The 28,000-nt window shown below is 33.6% G+C and overlaps 1 protein-coding gene and 1 non-coding gene across 10 annotated transcripts in view; one reads left to right on the top strand and one right to left on the bottom strand.

Annotated features, from left to right (window-relative positions):
• Positions 1-28,000, top strand: part of CPNE8 (copine 8) — a 194,523-nt gene that overhangs the window by 95,358 nt on the left and 71,165 nt on the right. For 8 of the 9 annotated variants that reach the window (XR_010383209.1, XM_064491748.1, XM_064491752.1 and 5 more), the window contains exons 9-10: positions 1,936-2,040; positions 3,370-3,411. Coding sequence is in view for 8 of the 9 variants with exons in the window: in XM_064491748.1 (XP_064347818.1) it covers positions 1,936-2,040; positions 3,370-3,411 (147 nt within the window). In the remaining variant the exon portion in view is untranslated. Of the gene's footprint in view, positions 1-1,935; positions 2,041-3,369; positions 3,412-20,654; positions 20,763-28,000 lie in introns of those variants that run through there. The other variant, XM_031462760.2, reaches the window with a different exon arrangement.
• Positions 21,146-21,219, bottom strand: TRNAD-AUC (transfer RNA aspartic acid (anticodon AUC)). The gene has a single exon. It is a non-coding gene; the product is annotated as a tRNA-Asp (tRNA).

Here is a 28,000-nt window from a genome sequence, read left to right as displayed (position 1 = left end):
GAGAAGAAGAGAAAGCCCCCTTTTAAATCTTTAAGAATGTGTTGTATTATGAAGAGAGGCAGGTGCCTGTTTCTAATAACAGTACACATACTTCTATCCCTCTGAATTTTTCTTATCCATTTTTGTGTGCTTCTGCTTTTTCTCATTTGATTCCCCCTGTTATTCTCCTGTCTACTTCTCTCTTATCTCCTTTACTTATCTTTCCTTTGTGTTAGATATTTTGATTAACCTTTTAGAGTCTTCTCTGTCCTCTATCTTTGCTTTAATGTCTTTGCCCCCAGTGGTTGCTAAATTGCTTCAGGTGAGTTAGCTTTGAGAGCATTTGATCACAGATATATGTATATACACACACATATCTCTTGAGCTTTGTCAATTTAGTAACATGAGTTTTTTTTTAATAGAGGCAAGGGTACTATCAGGAAAGTTATGGCACTAATGCCATAAATCTTAAAATGAATACTTCATCCCTTTATCTTATGTTTCTACCTGATCTTTTAATGGAGAGAGGCCCTTCTTGCCTGAGAAAAGGAAAATGGACTCAAAGCCCTTTCAAAATGAGAATATTTTCTTGTGAGGTTTTAGTTACAGTGTATTCACTATGGTTGCTATGTAATTTTCTCATGTTCATGACCGTTGGAAGGATCCCTGTATTTAGAACATTTCATGACTAAGGTTTTAGTGAAGGCTGAGTTTCAGTAATATTCTAACTAAGATCATTTAAGACATTGTATAGCTTATGAACTGCTGCGTAAATTTGCATTAGGCAAGAATGTTTCCAGGACCTGATTGATGCCTGGAGACTGAATGGTTTAGTGGAAACAATACCGGAATTTGAGTCAGAAAACAGACTTTCAGGCTTCATGGATTCTACCTCTCATTAGAGTTGCTACCTTCCTTCCCTCTAGGAATCCTTTAGACGTATAGAGTCAACAGTTTAGATAGAAGAAGAACCACATATTGAGTACCCTCACTATAAATTTATTATGTCTTAAATCTTAAATAGGCCCCTGGGGCTCCCCAGGAATCCTACTCCTTTTCCTTAATCCATAAACTTTCTCTCTCAGACATTTCAGCACATCTGCCCTTTTCCTTCTTTGCTGGTTATCTTATTTCTTATTTAATAGGAAAATGGAAGCAATTGAACTTTCTCAAGATTCCATCAGAGCATCTACCCCTGCGCTCTGCCTTCCCCAGTGTTCTGCAAAATGGCCATCTGTGCCCCCAAGGCCAACCCGTCCACTGCTTCCCTCCATCCCTTCCTTGTCCATCTACTTCAGAATATCCCTCTAGCCTTTATCCCCTTTCTCCCATGCATCACAAATTGTTTCCTGTCTACTGAATTTTATCCTTTAGCATACAACCTTGCTGTTCCTTCTTTCATCTTGAAAAAAAATTTAGAAGTAACAAAGAAACAAAACTTTCTCTTGACTGATCTTTTCCCTTTAAGCTATCCCCTATTTCTCTTTTTCCCTTATAGCTAAACTCCTCAAATATGTTGTTTATACATACTGCTTCAGTTTCTCTTTTCTGGCTTAAACCTGTTCCAACCAGATTTTTGCTCCTAGTGCTCCAAAAAAACTCTCCTCCTCAGGGCTCCTGATGACTTCATCTTCTTAGTGACCCATGGATGCTTTTCACTGTAGCAGTATGTCACCCCAGTTGTTACAGGGCTTATTTACAAAGCCGCTTTAGGATTTACTGGATTCACAGAAGATCATTTTTAGTAAACACTACAAAATCTCATTGCTGTATGTTATGATGAGCTAATTTTTCAAGTTTCAAACTACAAATCTCTTTTTATTGATTGATGGAGCAGCAATGGAAGGACTGGCAACATTTATTCTGCACAAAAAAAAAAAAACAGAGAAAAGTGACTACTAAAACAATATATTATAATTGAAGCATGAAAATAACTGAAAACTTTTTTTTAAACAGTTTCACAATTTGCCACAAAACAGAAGTTGTCAAAAACACTCTAAATCCTGTGTGGCAAGCATTCAAGATCTCAGTCAGAGCTTTATGTAATGGCGATTATGACAGGTAAGATAATTGACAACTTTTTGGAGAGTTTTGAATATTCACTGTATATTTGGTATCCAGTAAATCTAAGTAGCATCTATTTTAAATAAGTTGGCTTATTTACCAATGTAAATGTGCATTTACAAAAGCATGGATGGTTTATTCAGAAATTTTTTGATAACTTTTTTTTAATCCACAATGATTTAGGAAGAGGGAAAATTTGACTAATTAATGTTTGGTTTAACTGATTTGATTTGTCAAGAATCAAAATGTGCAAAATGCTACAGGTCTATTGAATATTAGTTTGTTTTAACATATTATCCGAAAGTCATTCCAGGATTTTCAGTGCCTCAAGGTTTTTATTTGGTATTATCTTTATAGAGAGGAATAAGTAAATATACAAGAGATAATAAGATTATAACTACATGTATTAGCAATCCTGATATATTCCTGAGAATCCCATTTGACATTAATGTTATCATTGTTGCTGAATTATAAAAGTTCTGTAGATGCAGAACAGGGAGATTCTGGTGTTCTACAAGTAGGTAGGTGACGTGGTCCTGAAGATCTTCCCAAAATATACCTGAAGATTTCTTAATATCAAAGTTGTTTTCGTTCTTATGAAAGTTTATTGTAAGATTATAATATAATTTTACATAATAACCCCAAAGATATTTTATTTATTGTATTACTTGTATACTAGAAAAATGAGAGTTTATTCTATTGACTAATAAATAGAAAGAACTATTGATTATCAATATGTCATTAAATTTACTTTAAGATTTATTATGCTACTTGAGTGTCACTTTTTTATTTAATAATATAACTTTGTTTAGTTGGACTCATTCTTCAGAGAAAGTGGTTCTTATGATATAGTTCCTGGTTAGCGGCATCAGCATTACCTGGTGAGCCTGGTAGAAATTCAAGTTCTTGGGCCCCAACTGAGGCCTATTGAACCAGGAACTCTGGGCATGAAGGCCAACAACTCGTGTTTTGACAAGCCCTCCAAGTGATTCTGATCTATACTGAGTTTGAGAAATACTTCTCTATGACAATGGTTTTCAAGAGTGGAGGAGTAGCTCTGTACCTCCCCATTTAGGAGCTTTTCCCACATATTTTCCTACTCTGTTTAAAGAATTAAAACTCTGTATGATTTTATTAATCTATTTTAAGATATAAATAGAATTATGGTAATAAAATTAGCAAAATCGACTTTAAACTGTTTTGTAAAACCTGAAAGCATATGGTATTTTATCTAAGGAAATCTACAACTTATTTAAAAATTTTCAATCATATGTTGTTTTGATCTTGTAAGTAACTACTCTGTGTGTATGTTTTCCTCATGGACAGAACAATCAAAGTAGAGGTGTATGACTGGGATCGAGATGGGAGGTAAGACATTGTCTTTTCTTTTATTTTGGCTTTTCAAACTTAATACACTTTAAGAAGCAAGCATACTGAAAGGACCACATTTTCAAATTTGTATTTTCAGATTTCATGTTTTTTGTCTTGATTTTCTGTGTTATTGAGGTGTTCACATAAGATTTTAAGAATGAGTAATTTTTTTCAACTTGCGGAATAAAATAGAGATCTTCCTTCTTTTGGATAATATAAGTAAAAGTTTTCAGCTTACACTTGATTTCTCTTTGTGTGCAACTTACAGATGTCTAGTTTATAGCTATAGAGTAGTGATTCTGAAATTTCTTTATCTCATAATTTCTCTGAAGATTCCTATAACCTTTCAACCCCAAATCATTCATGGGAACACACCTGAGCTCCCCTTCTCCAAAAACAGACAACATACCCCACAAACAAACCCAAAACCAAACTCTAGAATTATGTCTGGTGACTGCCAATACAAATAGTTGTTCAGAGCTCCAAAATCATGGGCCCCTCTGCACACCATAACATTTGTTAAAGAATAAAAGAGGGAGCCCACACTACTTTTTCTCTTTCTTCTTTAAGTATTTTCCCACTGTTTCTACTGTTTTAAATAGGATTGATATCAAAGTGTTTTTAAGTGATGTTAAGTCAGGGGACTCAGAAATGCTCAAATCTCACTCTTCTCTAGATAAACTGTTTCTTCAGGTGGTTCCTGAAGGGACTGAATCTACAGATGCCAAAAGAGAATGACAAGCAGGGAAGCAAAGGGCACTTGATTTGACCTGGCTAGTGTTCCACACTTCAGCCTAGAGCTCGCTGGAAAGTGGAGCTAAAGCTTGAAGTTGAAGCTCAAGATGTAAGCAAGGGCATTCCCGCTGCATTTTATATAAGCCAGCAGCCAAACCCGAAAAGATTCTAGAGAGTGTTTAGATAACTGAGCACTACTGTTAACACAAGAACAAATCTGACTAAGTCAGGAGACACCTCCCCTTATTTCTTCTGCTTACCTGGGTAGAAAAATGCCTAACTCGAGAGCCACACCAAAGCATGCATGTGACATTTGCCCGTACACTTACTTGCACACATGGTCTAATTGATGTCCTGGAATTTGGCCCTATCAGTATTATCTCCTTTTCAAAGATTGATAAGGACGATGAAGAGAGGGGTGGAGATACTAGCCTGCAGTTCTGCAATCACAAAGTAATTGACTTCGGTCTTCAAATTATATTCCAAACATGACTGTGCTAAAGCGTCTTAACACTGTTTGCTGTTTACTTTTTGAGACAATCCATGCTATAACACTGTTCTTTACATTTCTGCCACGTTAATTAATTAAGTGTCTTTTACAAGAATTCTGCATGCATTCTGTAGAAATGTCAGTAGAAAACCTATGCTTTCCCATAGGGCCTTATGCTCCATTGGTTCATTAAAGCTTCAACCACTGAGAAAATGAATTATGCCTGTCAGGATAAATAGAAAAAGAAAAAAAGCAAATCTAAGTTAAGTAAGGCTTTACGCCCTATAGCATATACATACTACTTTAAATTTTTATTGAGAATGGGCAAAAGTGGTAGCCTTTCCCTAGTAATTGAAGGAAACTGGGAAAATGGTTTTAATTTGACAATTTTGAAATGAGGGGTTTAAATTCATGTTTTATCTAATTCCATGCTAATTCAGTACTAAATTTGCAAAAGTTGTAGATGTTTTTCTTTGAAAGTGAGTCTTTATGACTCTCCTCTTGTCTCCAGTCTACTTCTAAGCCACAAAATTTTTGAATAGATCTGAGGATCATAATTACATTGGAATTTAATTAGCCTTTCTTTTGATGCTGGAGTTTTGAGTATTCCTATCCAGGTTATGATATATTTTAAAAATTAAAAATTTTCTTTGTTGTCATTGACATTTTTAAAATTGATTTTTAAGGTAACATTAGTTTATAACATACTAGTTTCATGTATATAATAATACACAAAATTAAGAAAACATTTATTTTGTTGTTTGTTTGCTTTTTATATTCAACATATAAGTGAAATAATTCAGATAGAAGACAGGATATGATTTATTGAATGTCAGGTATTCTCTAAGCATTTTTCATGTTGTTCCTCATTTAATTTTCACAATAAGAGATAGATACAATATTAATACCATCTTACAGATGAAGAAGCATAGGCAAAGAGGTAATATGCCTAAGGTCACACAATGAATAAATGGTGGAGCCGGGACCTGAACACTAGCATTATGCTTCCAACAGTAAACTCATAACTAGTGCACTATACTTCTGTAGAATTATAGTTGTAAATTCTGGCATGCAAATAAAAACCTTCAACCTGGACACAGAGTTTACTCATCTAAGATGAGTAATCACATCTTACTCTGTGATTCTTTGGTGATTGATAATGTGGTAGTTACGAATAATGCAAGAGCTATTTGAGAAACCTTTTAACGTAAGTATGTTAACACAGGCATAGCTCGTTTTATTGTGCTTTGCATGACTGCATTTCACAGATACTGTGTCTTTTATAAATGTCTCTGGCAACCCTATGGCGAGCAAGTCTGTAGGCACCATTTTTCCAACAGCATTGCTCGCTTCTAGTTTCTGTGTCTCATTTTGGTAATTTTTGCAAAACATCAAACTTTTTCATTATTATTACATTTGTCATACAAATCTGTGATGTTGCTGTTGTTTTGCGGTGCCACAAAATTAATAAATGCATGTGTGCTAACTGTTGCAACCAGCTGTTCGTTCCCCCATCTCTCTCCCTCTCCTCAGGCCTCTTTAATCCCTGAGGCACAACAATATAGAAATTAGGTCAATTAATATCCCTACAGTGGCCTCTAAGTGTTTATGTGAGAGGAAGAGTCATACATCTCTCACTTTAAATCAAAAGCTAGAAATGATTAAGCTTAGTCGAAAGCCAAGACAAGATAGGCTGTGAAAGCTAGGCTTCTTGTGCCAAACAGTTGGCCAAGTTGTGAAGGCAAAGTTCTTGAAGGAAATGACAAGTGCTACTCCGGGGAATGCAACAAATGATGAAGCAAAACAGCCTTATTGCTGATACGGAGAAAATGGGAGTGGCCTGGTTAGAAGACCAAACCAGCCACGACATTCCCTTAAGCCAAAGGCTAATCCAGAGCAAGGCCCCAGCTATGTTAAATCTGTGGAGGCTGAGAGAGGTCAAGAAACTGCAGAAGCAAAAATTTGAAGCTAGCGGTTTGGTTCATGAGGTTTAAGGAGAGAAACTCTTGTCCATAACATAGAAGTACAGGTGAAGCAGCAAGTGCTGATAGAGAAGCTACAGCAAGTTATCCAGATGTTCTTGCAAGATAATTAATGAAGGTCCTCTAGAGGAAAAGCTTTCTTCATTGAGAATGATGTTGGCTGTGGTCTTGTCATATATGACCTTTATTATGTTGAAGTGTGTTTCCTATATACCAACTTTGGTGAGAGTTTTTATCATAAATGGATGTTGAATTTGTTACTAGCTTTTACTGACTCTAATTGAGATGATCACATAGTTTTCATTCTTCAGTTTCTTATTGTGGTGCGCCACATTGGTTGATTTGCAGATTATGAATCATCCTTGCATCCTTGGGATAAATCCTACTTGATTAAGATATATGATCCTTTTAATATATTTTGAATTCAGTTTGTTGATTTTTTTTGAAGATTTTTGCATCTCTGTTCATCACTGATACTGGCCTGTAATTTTCTTTTTTGTGGTATCTTGCTTGGTTTTGGTATCATGGCGATTCTGGCCACACGGAAGCATACCTTCCTCTTAAAGTTTTTGGAATAAATTGAGGAGGAATAAGGATTAATGCTTCTTTAAATGGTGGTAGAATTGATTTGTGAATCCATCTGGTCCTGGACTTTTGTTTGTTGGGAGTTTTTTAAATTACATATTCATTTTCACTACTGGTAATTAATCTGTTCTTTTTAAAAATTTCTTCTTGATTTAGTCTTAGGAGAGTGTACATTTCTAGGAATTTCTCTATTTCTTCTTGGTTGTCTATTTTATGTTAGGTTGTTCATTTTATTGGTGTGTAATTGTTTTTAGTATTCTCTTGTGATCTTTTGTATTTCTGTCAGTTAACTTTTCCTTTTTCATTTCTGATTTTATTTATTTAGGCCCTCTTTCTTTTCTTCTTGATGAGGCTGGCAAAACATTTTTTAATATGTTTATTGTTTCAAAGAACTAGCTTTTAATTTTTTGATCTATTCTCTTTTTTTAGTCTCTATTTCATATATTTCTGCTCTAATATTAATTATTTTCTCCTTCTACCCCCTTTAGGTTTTCTTTGTTCTTTTTTATAAGTTTCTTATGTGTAGGTTTTGATTCTTTATTTGAGATTTTCTTGTTTCCTGAGGTAGGCTTGTATCATTATGAACTTCCCACTTAGAATTGCTTTTGCTGCATCCCATAAATTTTGGATTGTTGTGCTTCCATTTTTATTTGTCTCTCGGCTTTTTTTATTTCCTTTCTGATTTTTTTCAGCGACCCATTGATTGCTTAGTAGCATATTGTTTAGCCTTCACATGTTTGTGTTTTTTGCAGTGTTTTTCTTGTCAATTTATAGTCTGATACTGTTGTGGTTATAGAATATGCTTGATATGATTTCACTCTTCTTAAATTTATAGAGCCTTGTTTTGTGGCCCAGCATGTGATCTCTAACTTTTGCATGCACTGCAAAACCAAAAAAAAATTGTGTGACTGACTTTATTGCTTTATTCACTTTACTGTGTTGGTCCGGCACCAAACTAACAACACTTTCAAGGTCTGCCTGTACCTTATCTTACATATCATCTGAAAAATGGATGAATCATTCCTAGATAAAAGTTTCGTGTAACCAGAAGTTTGGTAGTTCGGTAGAGATGAATGAGTATAGATTTTCAAAGAATGCTAACACGTCAAAAAGGCCAGTGAAATGTATAAAAGCACTGTCCCATATTTATGAATGAGAACTAGAGTGAGAGCAAAAGCAAGTGAAAGCGAGTGCCCATTTATGAAATGCAGTTCAAAGAATGATGCATTGGGGGCATTAACTTTGGGAACTTTTTTTCAATTAAAAATAATGCTTTACTCTTGGAGACGTGAATTTAGCAGCAAAGGAAATATTTAGATATGGGATTCTATAAGCTCATGTTGTCATTGGATCATTAATTGTTTGAGGGAAAAGTTAGCAGTGGTCGATATACCATCATTAACAGCATGTTCAAAAAAGCCTGAGGAGTTCAAACTCTGACAATAAAGGGGTGTAGTTGGGAGGGAAAAGATTGTGAGACAGAACTTTAAATATTCCTTGGAAATGAATTTATGATTAGTAGAATAACGAGAGGAGTGCATTGTAATTTTATAAGTGGTCAAATAACTTTTTAATGTTGGGGTAAAATGCACTTTCATTAATATAAAATGTATCTCTATATTTTAATATAAAATATTTAATGTAGCATTCTATATACTCCATATACACTAAAACAGCCTTTTTAATGTAAGCAAAATTATCGTTTTTATGAGTGACATATAAAAAGGAAGATTAAAATCATCATTAAATAATGTTGATAACCCTTTTGCTTAATATATGAAATTTGAAAGGCAATATAGTTTCCTATAAAAATGATGCTTAAAAGGTATAAAATAATCCAGAGTGTTACACAAGTTGATATTCTACCTTGTGGTTGTGGGTGGTATGTTAACATAATTGTTACTGTATTTTTACATTCATTTTTTTTTTATTTGGCATAATTTTCCAGTGTAGATGTTTACTTGAACTGGAATGGACATAACGTGATATTCACTGTATTATATGATCCACTGTAATTATCAGCAGAGATTGTTCTGTCCTTTGCTTGTCTTTCTGTCACCTTTAATATTTGTCATAAATCCTACACGTGTATCCTTATTTAATTGTATATCTAAATTGAGTGCTTTTGATTCCTATTTTTAGAGAAGAGTGTTTCCTTGGTGGATTTTATCCTTTTTGACACTTAGACTAGCTTCGTTCAGTAGAAATATGAGTCATATGTGTAATTTAAAATTTTCTAGTGGCAACATTAAAAAGTAAAAATAAACCAGTGAAATTGATGTAATAAAATAGTTTATTTACTCATATATGCAAAATGTTATCATTTTATTATGGAAGCAATATAAAAATTATTAAGGAGAAATTTTAAATTTTTTATACTATGTCTTTGAAATCTGGAATGTACTTTATGCTTATGACACATCTCTATCGAGACTGGCTACATTTCAAGGGCCCTGTAGCAACATCTGTTTGGCAGCTATCATATTGGACAACACCATGTAGAGTTTAATGAAATTGTTGACCTGGAACAAACTGCCAGATATTTCTCCAGCAAAGATGCATTTTTTGGGGAATCAATGGAGAATTGCAATTTGGGATCTGTAACCAGGGCAAACAAACCACGTGCAAGTCCCTGCAGGGCAAGGGAAGGAGCTGCTTTTTATAGAGAGGGGGAAAAAAAGGAAGTTGGGAGGGCTGTAGTAAACAAAGAGTCTGTGGCTTTTCATTGTCTGAGTCCTTGCCAGGAAGGAAGAGGAGTCCTTCTTCTTCCTTTGGGTTCACCTATTGTTGCAGAGTGAGAGAGCGCCCTCTGATGGTCTCCTGACTTAATTTGATTGAGGTTTCTGTTAGTATACTATACAAAGACTATATAATATGCATATAAATAACTTTGTATCAGTGGGTTTTTTTAAAATCACTTTTATTTGTCTGCATTTAGTACAGGTTTAGAGTTGTCCCATTATAAAGTGAGGAAAAACCGATCAGACATCAGGATTATTTTGTCTATAAACTTAACCATAGGAAACCAATGACATAATCTGATGTTTCAGTCTAAAGAATATTTCAGTCAAAAATTCAAGTGAAAAATGCTTGACAGTGTTACATGCTTATACTTTGTTTTACTTGCTAAGGTACCTCAGACAATTGAGGTGACAATGATATTCACAGATTAAAAACTTCAAGAATTGGTGTGATCTTAGGTTAGAAATACTTTGAGACAAATGAAAACAAAAACGCAACAATCTAAAACCTCTGGGATGCAGCAAAGGCGGTTCTCAGAGGGAAGTTTATAGTGATACAAGCCTACTTCAGAAAACAAGAAAAATCTCAGGTAAACAACCTAACCTTACACCTAAGGTAGCTGGAGAAAGAAGAACAAACAAACCCCTAATTAGTAGAAGAAAAGAAATCATAAAGATTAGAGCAAAAATAAATGAAATAAAGACTGAAAAAAAATAGAAAAGATCAATGAACTAAAAGCTGGTTCTTTGAAAAGATAAACAAAATTGATAAGCCTTTAGTTAGACTCAGCAAAAAAAAAAAAAAAAAAAGGGAGAGGGCCCAAATTAACAAAATCAGAAATGAAAAAGAAGTTACAAGTGACACCACAGAAATACAAGGGATCATAAGAGGATGCTATGAGCAACTATATGCCAACAAAAACAACAACGCAGGAGAAATGGACAATTTCTTAGAAAGGTACAGTTTGCCAAGACTAAACCAAGAAGAAATAGACAATATGAATAGACCAATTACCAGTAATGAAATTGAATCAGCAATTAAAAACCTCCCAACAAACAAAAGTCCAGGACTAGATGGCTTCACAGCTGAATTCCACCAAACATTTAGAGAAAAGTCAACACCCATCCTACTCAAACTATTTCAAATATTTTCAGAGGAAAGAACACTTCCAAACTCATCTACAAGGCACTTCACCCTGATACCAAAACCAAAGATACCACAACAAAAGAAAATTACAGGCTAATATCACTGATGAACATAGATGAAAAAACCCTCAACAAATATTAGCAAAACAAATCCAACAATACAATAAAAGGATCATAGACCACAATCATGTGGGACTTATTCCAAGGATGCAAGGATTTTTCAATATTTGCAAGACAATCCATGTGATACATCACATGAACAAATTGAAAAATAAATACAATGTGATCATCTCAATAAATGCAGAAAAGATTTTGACATAATTCAGCCTTGATTTTTGATTAAAAACTCTCCCCAAAGTGGGCACAGAGTTAACAGACTCTGTATCCTTTGATTGGAGCGTTTAGTTCACTTACATTTAAAGTAATTATTGGTTGGTATGTACTTATTTCCATTTTGTTCATTGTTTTCTGGATGTTTTTGTTGTTCTTTTTTGCTTCTTCCTTTTTCTTTTGCTCTCTTTTGTTGTGATTTCATGACTATCTTTAATTTTATATTTGGATTTTTTTCTTTTGTATATATGCATTTATTACGTTTTTTGTTTGTGATCATATATTTATTTATGATTATTTTAAATTGATAATTTCTTAAGTTCAGATGCTTTCTAACAACTTCATTTTATTCCTCCCTGCCATGTTTAATATTTTTGAAGTCATACTTTACATCTTTTTATCTCTTCACTGCTTATTTTGGGTATAGCTGATTTCACTACTTTTATCCTTTAATCTTCCTACTAACTTTATAAATGCCTGATTTACTACCTTGACCATATGTGTGCCTTTACCAATGAGATTTTTTCCCTTCCTAATTTTCATATTTCTAGTTGTGGTCTTTTCTTTTGAACTTAGGTAAGTTCCTTCAACATTCCTCATAAAACCAATTTAGTTCTACTGCACTCTTTTTTAGCTTTGCTTGCCTGTGGAACTCTTCATCTCTCCTTCAAATTTGAATGATATCCTTGCAAGGTGTATACTTGGTTGTAATTTTCTTCCTTTTATCACTTTAAATATACCATTCCACTCCCTTCCTGCCAAGTTTCTTCTAAAAAGTCGGTTGATAGTTTTTATGGAGTTCCCCTGTATGCTACTAGTCGCTTTTCTTTTGCTGCTTTTAAGAGTCTCTCCTTATCATCAGTTTTTGCCATTTTAATTACAATGTGTCTTGGTGTGGACCTCTTTGGGTTCATCTTGTTTGGGACTCTCTGTGCCTCTAGGTTCTGGATATCTGTTTACTTCTTTAAGTTAGGGAAGTTTTTGGCTATTGTTTCTTCAGTTCAGTTCTCTGCCTTTATCTCTCTCTTGTTCTCCTGGACCCTGTATATAATGTGAATGTTAGTGTACTTGATGGTGTTCCAATAATCCCTTAAATTGTTCTCATTTTTTTTTTTAAATCTTTTGTTTTCTTTTTTTCTGTTCAGCTTGGGTGATTTTCACTATTTATTCTTCCAGTTTGCTAATTTGTCCCTCTTTATCATCTAATCTACCACTGAATCCTTCTAGTGATTTGTTTTTTAATTTTAATTATTGAATTCTCCAACTCTGTTTGGTTCTTCATTATATTTTCCGATTCTTTATTAATCTTCTCACTGTGTTCATACTTTCTTCTCCCAAATTTTTGAGGGTCTTTATGATCATTACCTTGAACATTTTGGGGATACATTTCTTATTTCCAGTTCATTTATTTCTTTTTCTGAGGCTTTATCTTGTTCCTTCATTTGGAATATATTCTATCTCTTCATTTTGCCTAATTCTCTTTGTTAATTTCTATGTTTAGGTAGGTTGGTTATGTTTCTCAATCTTGGAGAAGTGGCTTTTGTTGAAGTATGCCCAGTGGCATACTTAGCTCTGGTCACCAGGGATATATGCTCTAGGGGTGCCCCCTATGTGAGCAGTGTGGGCCCTTCTATTGTATCAGTGCCAGCTACTGTGGGAATTCTGGTAGGCAGGGCTGACTGCTGTCCTGGTTGGCTATCAGGCCCTGCCTTATGTCATGACTAGTAAATAACCTGTTGCTGGGTGGGGCTGGGTTCCAATATTGGTGGCTCTGTGGCCTGTGAGTTCCCAGGGCTTGTTCTAGCTGCTGGTGATGGGGGCTGGGTCTTGGTCCACTGGATGAGGGACCTCAGAAGGCCCATGGCTAGTTTGGGCCCACTAATTGGCGAGGCCCAGTCTCAGGGCATCTAGCTGCAAGGCCTTTGGAGGGGCTGGAGCTTGTGCCTGCCCACACTAATATGCAGGGCTGGGTTTGAGGCAGCTGCCTGCAAGGCCTAAAGGGCCCAAGGCTGATGCCAGTCCACTGGTAGGCTACTCCAGCTTCTGGTAGCCATATTTTCAAATAATCAATGCCTGCATTTCATTAATGTCTCCCTTATTGGCCAGTGCAGCTTTATATACTGTATCTGGAAAATGTACTTAAAATATGTAAGTAGAAAATATACACTAACCATCAGCAAGGTTATCTATGGATAGTGTGATTAAATACCTTTTTAATTTTTTATGCATTTCTGTATTTTCAAAAAATTTACCATGAACTCTTAAGAAAAGATATCAACTGAAGGTCTAGAAATATCAACATTATAAAAAGTAAATTTGACATACCAACTCTACTTCTACAATGTTTCTAGATAGCTCAATTCCTAATCCAATCCATACCTGTTTATCTGTGGGGTTGAGAGGTGATTAAGTCAACAAGCAGAGAATTTACCTCTGAGACAGATGCACAATGGAGGATACATAACAAAGGAGTCTATCTAGAAAATCTTTGGCAGTAGCTACAAATATTAGTAATAGTAATTTGATTAGCTGTCAATAGAAAATGTGTCTTTTTTAATATATATTTTATTTTTATTCATTTTGTTTTGTTTTTTGTTATTTTGGTGGGGGGAGGTAATATGGTTTGTTTATTTTTTTTTACAGGTGGTCCTGGGGATTGAACCCAGGACCTTGTGTATGCTAAGCATGTGCTCTACCACTTGAGCTATACCCTCCTCCCAATGTGATGTCTTTTTACTGAGTTAGAATCTAGTATTTTCTAAATTAAATCCAGGAAATCTGGTTGCTTCAGAGAATCTTGGGAAGATCAGATAAGTGGAATGCTTACATTCCAAGGGTGGATGCTTAGAGTTAAACGTGAATGAGCTGACAAAAGTTAGACTGGCTCCCAGATTACCCATTTGTTCCAAGTTTCCAATTCATCTTTATAGTAACTATATATTAAATTTTTTCTCACTGATTTAATGAATACATTTTGTCCTTTTATCTTACTAGTTCATGAGACAAAAATATCTAAAGCGTATTTAAAGTCAATCTGTAGGACTTCCCCTATGTAGGAGTCTAGATCTTGTTTTAAAGTTGAGCGATAACAAAGAGGAAACTTTTAATAGTACTTTATTCCTCATAAAACATGAAATAGTACCTGTTTTATTGCTGATCATTTTGACTCAAGTTCCTATGTATCTTAGGATCTCCAAGTATCCTTAGTGTTTGTCCTTAAAATAAAAAACTTCCTGTTTCTGTTATATTCAAAACATTGAAGAATGGCTTCTTTAAGGATTCTTTTGGCCAAAGAATGAGGAAAGAAAGCAGAGTTTTTAGTAGCATTTTGAGAGATTGACAGTTGTGTACAGAAGAGATTCAGTTATTCAACTCTGAAGCAACTCAGCAGTGTTTTTATCATTTTTGTTATTTTATGGTATACTGTGACCTATCTTACAGTTTATAATTTTGTAAAAATAAAATTATGTGAAAAAATACAGCTTATTTATATTATAGTATGTATCAGAAATATGTTGAGGTTTCCAAGGAAGAAAAGACAAAAAAAAGCCTCACCTCTTCTCTTCATTCATGGTAATCTTTTTTGACCATCAATTTACTGGATAAAATATTACATTGATTTATATATTTGTGACTTCAGGTAGTTTTAACAATCTATATCTTCAAAGATTTTTAATCCATATTTAAAAGGTCTTTCTTTTTGCTTATATTTAAGAATATTTTCCATATCTCTGTGATGACCTTAAATTACATATCCATTCTGTGAAACAGAAAAAACCTTGATCATTTTCTGTATTCAAGATCAAAACATATTGAAATTTTCTTATTGCCAGACACATTGTGGACCATTTATGACAGTGGTCTCAACTGAAAGCTTACATGAGAATCCCCTGGAGATCTTTTCTCAAAATACCACTTCCCCAGATTCTGTTTCAAGAAGCTTGGGGTGCAGCCTAAATGTTTGTTGTTTGAAAAAACTCTCCAGGTCATGCTGATGCAGATTTGGGTGGAAAAATCATTTTAGAAACTCACTCTGGAATAGGAAAATTAAAAAACCAAAACCAAAACCAAAACAAACCCCTCAGGTTGTAAAACTGTTTCTTTTTTTTTTTCTGAAGTCAGAACAGAAGATCAATACTGTTAAACCAAACAAAAATTTCTGAGCATCTGTTAAGTGCCAGTCACTATACTAGTTACTGCAGGGGTATTAAAAAATCCATTAGCCCGTGAATTAAAGAAGAATGTGGTCCTTCAGAATGAATGGTACAATCCTGGGAGAAAAATACTAGACAGAGCGTGGCCATTCTGTTTCAGAGAAGGGTAAGTTTAGAGCTGGGTGAAAGTAGCCTAGATGTGTTCATGACCCAGTATAATACATGATTCATCTGAAAGGAGGGTAGGAATTTTAAAAGAAGGGATATTGTGAACCCAGTAAATGCAGTGTTCTATTTAGAACAACATTTCCATGAGAAACAACTAAATTACGTTTTGAATATGATTAGAGCATTGTAGTGTGTGCTTTTTCACATAGTTTTTCATTTGATCCTTGCAAGAATCCTCATAGTATCCATGACTACTAACCCAATTTTGTTGATAAATGTATTGAGGTTAAGTTTCTAGCCCAAGATTATGTACATGGTTTGTGAGCGTTTCAGTTCTCCACGTCAAGTGAGGCTAGAGATACTAGGGCCAGTCTTAAATAAGTGGAATCTTATGAGTTTGTAGCAGCTGAATAGTTTTAGTTGAAGACTGAAGTAAAACACAGTTCTTAAATTCTGAATGTAGTGACAAAGAATGCGTATTGTTGATGGAAATAGGGAGTTGCTAACTTGTCAGTTTGTGGAGGTAGAGGTGGATATGATGGACTTGGTTTTGGAACCAAGTGGTGAATTTAAAATTCTAATATTAGCTTTTGCTTAGTTTTGATGAAGAGACACCAAATGTAAGCCTATTTTGGTATTATCTGATTAGTTTCAGGATTATCTGATGGTCTCAATCAGATAATACTAAAACTCCTTTTGACCTCATGCCAGAGGAATGAAAGTATTTCAGATGACATCAGCGTAATTCTGCTGTGTTTCTTACACATGGCTCAGCTCTCTCTCCCTAACAGATTCAGATAGGTTTCACCCCGCCTAGGTTTCACCCCGCTTCTCTTTATCTCTCCCAGGAATGTGTTGCTAAAGATTTTGCCATTCATTATATTTCCTTTCTTCTTTCCCACCCTCAATTCCTCTCTTTAAAATTATGTATCACTCTGGAGATGCGTATCAGGCTATTGGAAATATGAGACTGGAGAATTAGATACTGGAATATAAATTAAAGGAGTAAGTTGGAGACTCTTCTACTTAAAAAAATTTATTTAAGACAAAACAAGTATATGTGATTGCTTCATGAGAGTTTTGGGAGAAATTACTGTGGAGCTGGACCATAAAGTTATTCCAGTTAAATGACACTTCTGGTTGTGAGTGATGTTAGTAATAATGCTTGTCCTTTATACAGTAGGTTGATTAGTGGTATGTGATGGTCACCCACTGTTTTCTCTGTGATTCTAAACACCAAGACACTTTGAGATTTTATGTTAACACATGTGCTGTGTAGCTCTGTAATATTTGTCAATCAACTGTGAGTGTTCCAAATACACATAAAACTAAGCTTAGCAATAAATAAGTCCTGGGAAAATGGTTTATTAAAATTTAGCAAGTGAGAAGTTCACAACAGACATGAATTTGCCAAATATATTTACTTTGTAATAATTTTAATATTCCATTGAAACTGGCTAGTCAGAAAGAGATAGGAGAGAGAGAGACAGAATTTGAATGGGAAAGAGTACTGTGGTGTGTTTTTTTGTTATATAAATTGCTGTTATAGAATAGTTTGATAATCCAATTTCATAATTATTCATTATAAAAGTGTTAAATTTAATTTAATATTCCAAGCAATTCTACACATTCCCTCTCAATTCTAAAAACAAGCAAACAAACAAAAAAACCCATGAGGAATACTATGATTGTTCTTTGCCCTTTGTAGAATGTGAAAATTAAGGCTCAGATTGTGGAAATGAATTGCCCATTTTATATGACTGTTAAGTAGTCATAGCTTTCAAAACAAACTACTCTTTATTCCTCTGACAACTGCCTTTCTAAGCGCCACTTTGATTTCCCATCATCTTAATAGAGGAAAAATGGAACATGGTATTCAGAAGTCCAGAATCTCTCCTTTGAAATACACGTTCTTTTAGCATTTGATGGTAACTATAGCAGACATAACCAGAGAGAGTTAAAACAAGACAAAAATAGTATTTTAGCCATTTACTCCTGTTATAGTCAAATCACATTTAAAAGGAAAATTTTATAGTCACTGATATGAAGGGAAATGAAGACACAATGTTGCCACTGCCGGTGAAAATTTAGCTTTGGTAAATATTCAAGTATATTTGAGAGCTTTGTATTATACATTTATTTTTAAAATGTTTTAACCAGACGATGGTGCTGAGCTCCCTAAATGATATTTTATATCCTAAAGTTTGCTTTGCTGCTCTCCTCTATCAAGCATTTGTACTCTATTTTTGAATTTAAACACATGTTCAGTTATGATATTCTTACTTTCAACCTGCTTGGGTGCGTAGTTTTTGGTCTCATAATCTCTAATTTGCATCCTACATGCAAGTTGAAGATGCAAAATAAAAATTTCAAAATAGTTTTTATTTAAAATATACAGGTAATTATATATTTGTATTATCTAAGTAATTGCTTCAATTAATCGATTTCATTAGAAATGGACTGCACAACTTTCTTTTGTATGTACAGTATTTCATAATATTTAAAGTTATTTCTGCATTATAGTTTAAACCAGATATTTTAGTCCACATTAAGATTTATTGTTAATAAAAATTAGCAACATTTTAATATTATGCTAACACCACATAAAATTTACATCTTTGGCATTCCACTGAATTTGACACAATCAAAGAATATCTGTGAATAAGCTATTCTTTTGGATTTTTCTTATTTATTCTGTGTGTATATTTAAACTGATTATAAACGTAATTGTTTGGCATTAAGTTTCAGTTAGAGGGAGTACTCAGTAACCTATAATCTGACTAGCAAATAAGGTCCTTAAAAAGAACTAGACTGGTTTTGTATTACAATTTCTCCTATAATTAATATGTATTATATAATGTTTCTAAGGAAGTCAAAATAATCCAGATCGTGAATTTAAAGCTTTCAAGTTAACTATACATATATTTATAATACAAATGGCATGCACTAATTGCAATTGTATATGCTGTGTTAAGTGGTATTGTAGAATTATTAGCAACCTTTTCCATAAACCAAATCTTGAGATTGATAAACACTTGAAATAAAACTTTATAAACATATGAAAGTACATGAATATTTATGTTTTATGCTACTTAGGTTGCTTGGCTTACTAGTATTATTCTGTGATTATGACTCAGGAGCAGAGATACAATACTTGTTAATTTATATTTTTTTGGCCGCAACTTGTAATTTTATACATAGAACAGAATAAACATACAAACAAGAGAAGAATTTTCTAATGTGCTGTTTTCCCCGATGACTTACGTTTAAAGTGAATTCAAAAAATAAATAAAAATAAAGTGAATTCACAATGGGAATGTTTATTTAGATCTACAGAAAGATAATTCTTATATTTAAATCTTCACATGTTAACAATGCCCATTTGAAGTTATTGCTCTCTAAACAGTACTTTGTTATTTTTCCTCAATGTATGGAATAAGATACTTAATATATAGAGTCGACCATATATGTACTTTAGATTAAATGCTAATATATTTGTATATATTAGAGCATAGTTTATAAACAAACAAGCCAATGGAACCTGTATATTATAAATTTATATTTTAACCTCACAAATTAATTTTAACATATATTGAAACTAGAACTGCATTTATGGGCATTTTCTAAGATAGTACCTTTCTTCCAAGAACCCAGAACAAATTCTGGTATTCTGTTCAGAACAACTGAAGTTAATCAACTCAACTTTTTTTTGAAGTGAACAAGAAAATGTATTCTGTGATTTTTGAGGGGTGAAAAAATTTTGCCAGGAAACCTAATGACTCACCCAGAGAGAACCCAAAGGTTTGAATCAGTAGACAAATAGTATTTTTATTGGGTCGTATGGACGGATAGATATTTCTTTTACTTCCACTAGGAAATTCACAGATACTTAGGATGGGTTTTAAGGACAAACTTTCTACTATGCTTATTATTAAAGAAGAAGAACTTTTACAAATAGGTGCTCCCCATCTAAGCAGCCTCAATCCTAACTCACTCACTACTTTTAGTGTTGATTAATATCTTAGATATATGTATCTCTTGGAAACTTGGGTATTCTAAATTTTGCTTCATAGTCTCCTGGAGCCTCAATAGGTAAAATATATATTAATTTACTCAAGCTTCTAACAAAACAACTATTATGAAGTGTGTTATTTCCATATTTTAATACTTTGAAGATTTTTTCATTATTAAAACCATTATCATCAAAGTTATACCGATCAAAAACATGTAATTACTAAAGCCTCTCAAAATACCTAAAAAGTTTGTTTCTCCATAAGTAATGTAAGAATATAATATTCATTGAGAGGAGTGGAAAGAGTAATGACAGGTTTTCAAAAACGTCCTATAAATCATGAATGGTAGTAATTATTTTCTATTAATTCAAAATATTTTAATATAAAAATAAGCACACAACTCTCTATGGCTGAAATTCTTTCAAATCTGCACGTTATGAGCTACCACATAAAATCTATGTCAAGGATTATAGTAAACTCTTGTCAGCTTTAAGTGTGAAATTTTGCCAAAGTGGGATGATTATCTTTTAAATTCATAACATGTACATTTTTTACTAACAATGCCTGATTTACATAGCACAAAGTAAAAATAAATTTTGTGAATTACTTGGTTTTATTTGAGATGAATAATCTAGGCAGTTTGTAAGACTTGACAGTTTGTATGACTTGATTTTCTTAATTGTTTATACATGTTAACTAAAAGCTACAAGATCAATAATTCATAGTTTTGTACTAAGTAAACACACTTTTTTTTTAAGCTGGTAAGTCTATTAAATCTAATACCTTGGCACTGATCAAAGCAAACTCTCCAAAATGCATTTTCCCCCATAGGTTTGAAAGAATTTCAATAGCGAATTTACTTGAATCTTTTCCTCTTTGTGACTTACCATTTGCAGTTGGTCCCTGTTGCCTTTTTTGGAGTCCCTCAGTCTGTCAGGAAGATAATGGACAGTATGGAGACTGGTGGCCAGAGAGAGCATGGAAATTGGTAGCCGGCTCCACAAGTAAGGATGGCAAGGGAACTAGAACACTTACGATGTCTGTGGGCAACTCTGGCAGGACTATAGGAAAAGGTGTCCCTGCACATAGAATGGAGAAGATATGCCAGAGGCAAAGAAGGGAATGTTCACCTTTGAGAAGACCCTAACCCTCTAACCCTATTAGTGGATTGTAGTGTGCATTTCACGCTGGGAGTTGTATGTGTGTGTGTGTGTGCATGTGTGTGCATGAGACAGACAGAATTACTCCTGTCACACTTTTTCCTTTCTGTTTTCCTATTAAAATGTGCACCTTGGTTAGAGAGGTGTTAGGGTCCCCTGTGTTCCAGTCTTTTTTTTTTGGTGGGGGAGGGGGATGTAATTAGGCTTATTTACTTATTTATTTTTAGAGGAGGTACTGGGAATTGAACCCAGGACCTCATGTGTGATAAGCATGCACTCTACCGCTTGAGCTATACCCTCCCCTTCCCTATGTTCCTGTCTTAATCACTGTGAGAAAGCAAGACACGTTAAGATGATGTTATTGTCTCTTAAAGACATACAATGTTAGTTAACGGTTACAGAGAATAAACAAAGCTAGCAATATAATAGCAAATCTAGATAGATGAGCAGATAGAACTCAGGCAAATATGAGTGAATAAGCAATCTATAAATAAGTACTAATTTATGAGCACTATCCCGAAACTATACCAGTATATAAACAAACAATTTATAAAAGCATATGATGCATAGCTAAAATAAAAATTTTTTAAACTGTGAATTGAACGTTCTGGTGACTAGTGTATATGTGCTTTTTTTTAAAGTTTTGAATGAAAGTATCTGTTATTAATATGTTTGAAAGGAAGAGATTATTTTGAATTGCAATTATTTGGCTGTAAACCAATGACAAAGAAAGAACAAGAGACAAGAATAGAGATTTAATATCCTATTCCTTTTTAATTTTGATCCTTTGGCCAATATTAAATTTATTATTATCTTATGTTGATTCTATTTCTTCTTTTGTTTTGCTTTTTTTATTATAGTAGTACTGATTATTCTTATTAATTCTCATTAGTCTGAAAATAACAACACTCATTGATAATTTAAATTTTAGAAACAGGATACTGAATCACACAGACTTTCATTTCTAGAGATCAGTGTTCAGGCTAAAAATCAGAATTCAATCACTTTGAAATTATAGAGGAAAAGTATGTGGTATGAATAAACATAAATGTTTAAAAATCCAGAAGTTGGAGAAGATTTTAACTTTAGACACTACTTCATTAACTTTCTAATTCATGTAATCCTAGAAAAATATCCAAAGACTCTGTATAGCTAAGGAAACTCCATCCTACCTTATAATGGATTAAATTACATTTGTGAAACTATTGCTAGATCAAAGTTATTTTATATAAAGAATTTTTGGCCTTAGATATGATAGACTTTTTATTTGATTAGGCAAATTTTAATTTGAATGAGGAGATTTTGCTTGATAGTATTTTGGTGCATTAAGCTTATTAGAGGCAATAGAAAAGAAATTAATTAATTGTTAATTATATTTAAAAAGCTAGACTTTATAGCTAAAATTTACGTTATGTCTAATAGATACACATGCAATTTAAATAATCTGACATCATAAATACACTTTTAAAATAAGTGTATGCCATGTATTTTTTTAATTGGAATAGCTGTTTAGGCATTCAGTTTTGGCTTAAATATGATAAATCATCATCTAGAATATTTCCTTTATTATAGTATGTATCATTTGCTATTTCTAAACCACGTTAAAAAGGTTGTCTTTATCTTAGAAAATGTAGTTTGTCAATCTTTGTGTAGATTAAAATATAAGTGAAAAGTTAAAGTATTAAGTAATAATAGGTGAAATATAGACTTACTGAAATGTATGATTATGTAGGTATAATATTCTATATTATATAGAATTTTATATATATTTATATTCAAAAAGAAAATAAGACTTAATATATATGGTATTTATATCTTTTAAAAATTCTGTCTGTATTAGAAATAGATCAAGGAACAGATACGAGTAGGACTGATCAAATTAGCCTATTTTGCCTGCTGAATTGTTCATATTTAAGAGTGATTGTATCTGTTTGCTTCTTGGAGGATCAGAAGTGTTGTAATCTACAGACGGAGCAAAGAAAGCATGACCCTTCTGAAATTACTTAAAATTTCAACAAAACTGGAGACAAATGATCACTTCTAATCGTATACATTTATATATATATGTATGTATAATAATTTCTACCAGTAAAAACATAAATTAAGACTTTATGAAGAAAAACTACTTCTGTGAGGATGTGCTTATAATCTGTGTTTACTGGGGCATTTATTTAAGAGTCATGATAGCTCTGTAGATTTAAATACAGACCAACTCATAATCTAGGAATATTTAGAAGCCATATTTCTGGACTTTTTAAAGGAAACTATGTTCTCCATCAGGATTTGAGGAAGTTAGAAGGAGAAAAAGACTTGATTTGTTGAAATTTAAAAATACAACTGCTTTCTTTAAGAATCAGTGAAGGCTGGCATAAATTAGTAAAAACATTCCTAGATGCTGAAAAGTTGTGTCCAAGTCAAAAACTTTGACTAGAAGAAAAATGGGGTGGGGGGGAAGCAAAATCAGGACAGCTGGTATGTTGTTTTCTGTACTTATAAAGACTTTTTGTGGGAATCATGGGAGATCACAAGTACCTCGGTGTATTTTACTTGAATTATGAAATTAGTGCCTTGGTCTTAGTCACCTCTAGAAAAACACTGCTGCTCTTCTACAGATACAGGTTTAAACAGTAAAAATGTTTGCAACCTATCCATTGAATTAAGGTCACCATAACAACATTTCAATTACAAGCATTTATCATTTCTGCGACTGCTCATTTTCTTGCTGTTTTCAAAATCTTGCTCTGCTTGCTAGGACTGGAATGCATTAGACAAGATAGAGGAATGTGGAAATCATTAGGTTGAAATAAAGATGGAGGAGACAATATCTGGGGCTGTTGTTCCTATCGGAAAAATCATGCCAATTTTTGTGCTGATGTCTTTTCAGCATCCCAGTTAGAGACATTATCTTTAATGTACAGTTTTGTTCACAGATCATCATTTGATACATCATTTAATGCACACCTGAAACATCACACTCTGGTATACTCCAAAGGAGTGGTATGCCTAATGAATTAAGCGTTCTTACACCAGACTGGAACAAGCCACGGATGTATGTGTAACTCCAAAATATCAATTCATAAGCCTATCACATCTTCACAGGCCTTATTTTGCTTAAAGCTTCTTTAAAACTACATGGATGTCTAAAGTCATATTTCTAATAATCGGGGAAAAAATGTATTTTAGTAATGCCTTTTATAAGGAATTAAACACCTTTCACAGGAAGAATTCAAATGAATTATCTGGGTTTATTTTCGAAACAGTAAATAGGCACTGCCTCCAATTTTTAGGTGAAGACATAAGGACCTCAAAGTGACTGACTGACTTAAAACAGCGTGATGATAGAAAAAGTGGTGAGATAGACTCAGTACGTATTTGCCATTTGTACACAGGTGCAAAATTAGTGTCATGACTACAAGGAAAAGAAGCATCATCCATTGTGCCCAAGGCAGGGTGGCCTTTAGGAAGGTCATTGGAAGTGCCAAGAAAAGGCAATCGTCTCTCTCTCTTTTCTCTATGTCTTTGCTGTAATTAGGTGGGTGCATTTCTGTGGGAAAATAACAGCTGTCGGCACAACCCTCAGAGTTGTTTCAAGGAAATAGAGTAGCAACGGCTAATATATTTGGCACTTGTTCCATGCTTTTGGATTAAGTATAATTCGTATGAGGCAAAATTGTGAATATGACTGGCAAGGTAAAATTACAGCATGACTAGGATATTAATCTTTCAGTAATGCCCACTGGTTACCAGGCACTGAAGTAGGTGCTGAGAATACTGAGATGAATTGATCATTTTCCTTACCTTCAAGTATATTATAAAAGCTAAGATGGGAGATATATAAACAATAAATATTATACAGTGTAGGAAGTGTGATGATACAGTTGGGTTTTTTTGAAAGCAGAGGGGAAGGGCATACAGCAGGAAAGATTTCTTAGAGGAGAAAATAGCTGAACAGTAGATTAAAAGATCAGAGATACAGGAAAAGATGTCAAAAGTAGGGGAGGATGGACATGATTGTCAAGTAGGTAATATCCTACAGGTTTCAGATGTAAGTGTGAATATACATAATACCCATTTTCCACTATTAATAGAGGATAGAAATTATCATAATATTCAGATTTTATTCAAAAAGTTAGTCACTTTACTCAAGGTATTTTTGACCCAAATTACTACCTATAATATTAATAAACTTACTCTCAATATGTTTATTTCCTCTGATTTTAAATAGCATGTATCAATTATAAAAATTTGGGGGAAAAAATTAGAGCTGTAAACAGACACAGATCAGATCAACCATCCTGGAATAAATAACCTTTACTTTGTAAATGCAGTCAGAGTGCTTGAAACTTATAACAGAATAATTATTTTAATTACAATTAAACTTAAAGGAAATACCAAAACAGTATTATTGATTTACAAGGAAATTGTTGGTTGTGATTTATTATCAAGGTACTTTCCATCATACTTCTCTGTATAGTGAGAATTGTTTTAATATTATAGTACTGACAATCATGAACAGATAAAAATGTTAAAGTGAATTAATTTTCTTTTAATCTTAGTAGAATCTAGCAGTAGTTAATGATAGGGGAAAAAGATAATTATAAGGGTAAATCAGTGAAAACCACCTTCAATAATTTCTTTGAAGTCCTTGTCTGTAATTTAATATATAGTATTTGAAGAACAACAGGTTACAAAAGAAAACCACAAAAATTTCCATGCATTTCAAGGGATCGTAACAAAACTGATGTGAGGATTTATTCACTTGTCCACCCAGATTCTTCAGATGTATTCTTGAGACAAAGCACTTTTTATCTAGACTTGGCTATTTTATCGCTGTTACCACTCACTGCCTTATGTTTATGATCTTTTGACAAATCCTCACTTCTTTTTTTTGTTTGTTTTCTAGTAAACTTTCTTTCGTTTTTCAGTTTAATTAGGTAGAATTTTTACAGTTTCACTGCACAGACACATTATATTGCATGTAAGTACATATATACAGTACACTGCATTTTTTTAGTTTACATGTATGTACTGATTATTGTTTCTAAGAACAGATTAGAGCTTTAGCTTTTTAAACTTAGATAGTTATCAAAGGAATAAAGCCAACCACAAAATAAGAATCAACAGAATGCGGTAATCCAGTCATATGGGACAGTCAAATGTGCTTACACGTATTCAAGAAATCAGTCATCTTAGTTATAAATAATAAGTAGTTCATTTATGTCATTATTATTATTATTATTTTTAGACAAATCCTCACTTCTTGATGATTCATTTCTCTGGATTGGAATAGCTACAATGATGTGTTTTCTTTATCTCACAAAAATGTTATCTTGGAGCCTAAAATGTAATTTGTGACTCACTTAATACATTTTCTTCCCTGCCACCCAAGGATAACATTGCATTTGTATGACATGCAAACTGTTTTATTCAAAATAATCATCTTGAACAAGATTCAGAAGGAGGGATAAGTATTTATTCATTCTTTTACTTACGTATGTTTTGTCCTGTTCTGAAAAGGATCCAAGAAAGCTTATAGGAAAGCATATAATAAGACATAGCGAACTAAACTGTGTGAGGAAATTGAAGCACAGGGGAAATAAGAGTGAAATATCCTAAAAGTTTGCAGAGGACAACACATCGTGAAGACATACCCTGCTAGAGATGGGTCACAGATTTGGCTTAAGCTCCCAAATAACCAGCCTCAGAGGGCAATATCTCCATTTCATGATAAACAGGGTCTTTTCAGAATAGGAAATACAAATGAGCAGCACAGATTCCTAGCATGGAGACCAAAGAAATTGTACGCCGTTGTTAATCACTCAACTCTGTAGAGCAACAAATTCAACAAGAACAAAACAGAACTAAACTAACTGTCCAAGAATGGCTTCTTAGAAAGTTCCGCCATGACTTCAACACGGGCACGTTATTGTGCAGTTCAGTAAACCTGACCATTGCACTTCAGTCCAGATTTGTCACTCTGCTGGGCAGGCTTTATCCAGATGGATGTATCACATGTTCTTGAGATGTAATTGAGTAGTTACTCAGTTAAGTAATTGAAACCAGTAAATATTACTTTTCTAGACCACGTTTTTGCTTAGTATCAAGTGGCAGGAATTTAGTGTTAAAAATAAGAGCTAAACATTGAATTAAAAAACTTTTTTTTTTTTAATTAACCAAACGGGTAGGATTTACACAGTCAGAAAACTGCCATGAGGGCTTAAATGATCGAGTCACTCCTAAGGCTTCTATATTAGGTCCCCGTCACTAGTTTGGTGCGCGCTCGTTACACACAAGGCTTGTCCATACTCACCAATATCAAAATTGTGTTTGATGGGCTTTCATAGAACGTTTTCTCGGTGACTTAATGATATCTGAAACATAAATAGCAATGCAGGATAGATTCTAGACAGAATCTTCATAACTCAAGAGTTTTTTAAATTTCTGTGAAAGATACTGTGGTTATAAGCTTTTACTTCTCAAGATCAAAGAGAATTGTTTTACTTATTTAAAAAATAGGTAGCACAAAGTATTGTTTAGTCATTTTCCCTGTGTAACTTGAAAGAGTGAGTGCTGGGGTTTGGATTCACAAATACAACTGTATTTATCACAGTCTTCAGTTCTCTTTCCTTTTCCCATTTTCATGTGTGCGGATCTGCTTCTGAAAGTTAAATTTAGTAGAGGTCAAGGTGACCCTGGGGTAAAGAGGAATGCTCTGTAAAGATTACTGTCATATGTGCACAAGGTCTTTAAGATAAGAGAGAACTGGGAGGCTGAATACCTAAAATGAGTTGTATCTTAATTTAAAAAAAATTATATTGCAAAAAACTCTACTAAAATTGATGGCAGCTAGTTTTTTCTTTGAAATCCCAGCTTTAGAAATCAGTAGTTTGGTTGGCTAGCCACCATTTGTTGCTTGTAACTGGTCATCAGGTCTGTGGAAGGTGTATGGATTTTAGGGACTCACAGTTAAGCATAAACCCACCTGGAGCCTGGGGAAGATACCCATTTTTATTGTAATGAACACCTTGTACTTGCAAAGCAAATGGGCCAAACTGAAACTCTATGATACAAATAGCGATGAC

Source organism: Camelus dromedarius, chromosome 11, assembly GCF_036321535.1.
Source record: "Camelus dromedarius isolate mCamDro1 chromosome 11, mCamDro1.pat, whole genome shotgun sequence".
NCBI lineage: Eukaryota > Metazoa > Chordata > Mammalia > Artiodactyla > Camelidae > Camelus > Camelus dromedarius.
Note: the sequence above shows the minus strand (reverse complement) of the source record. Positions and strands in the feature narration are given on the sequence as shown.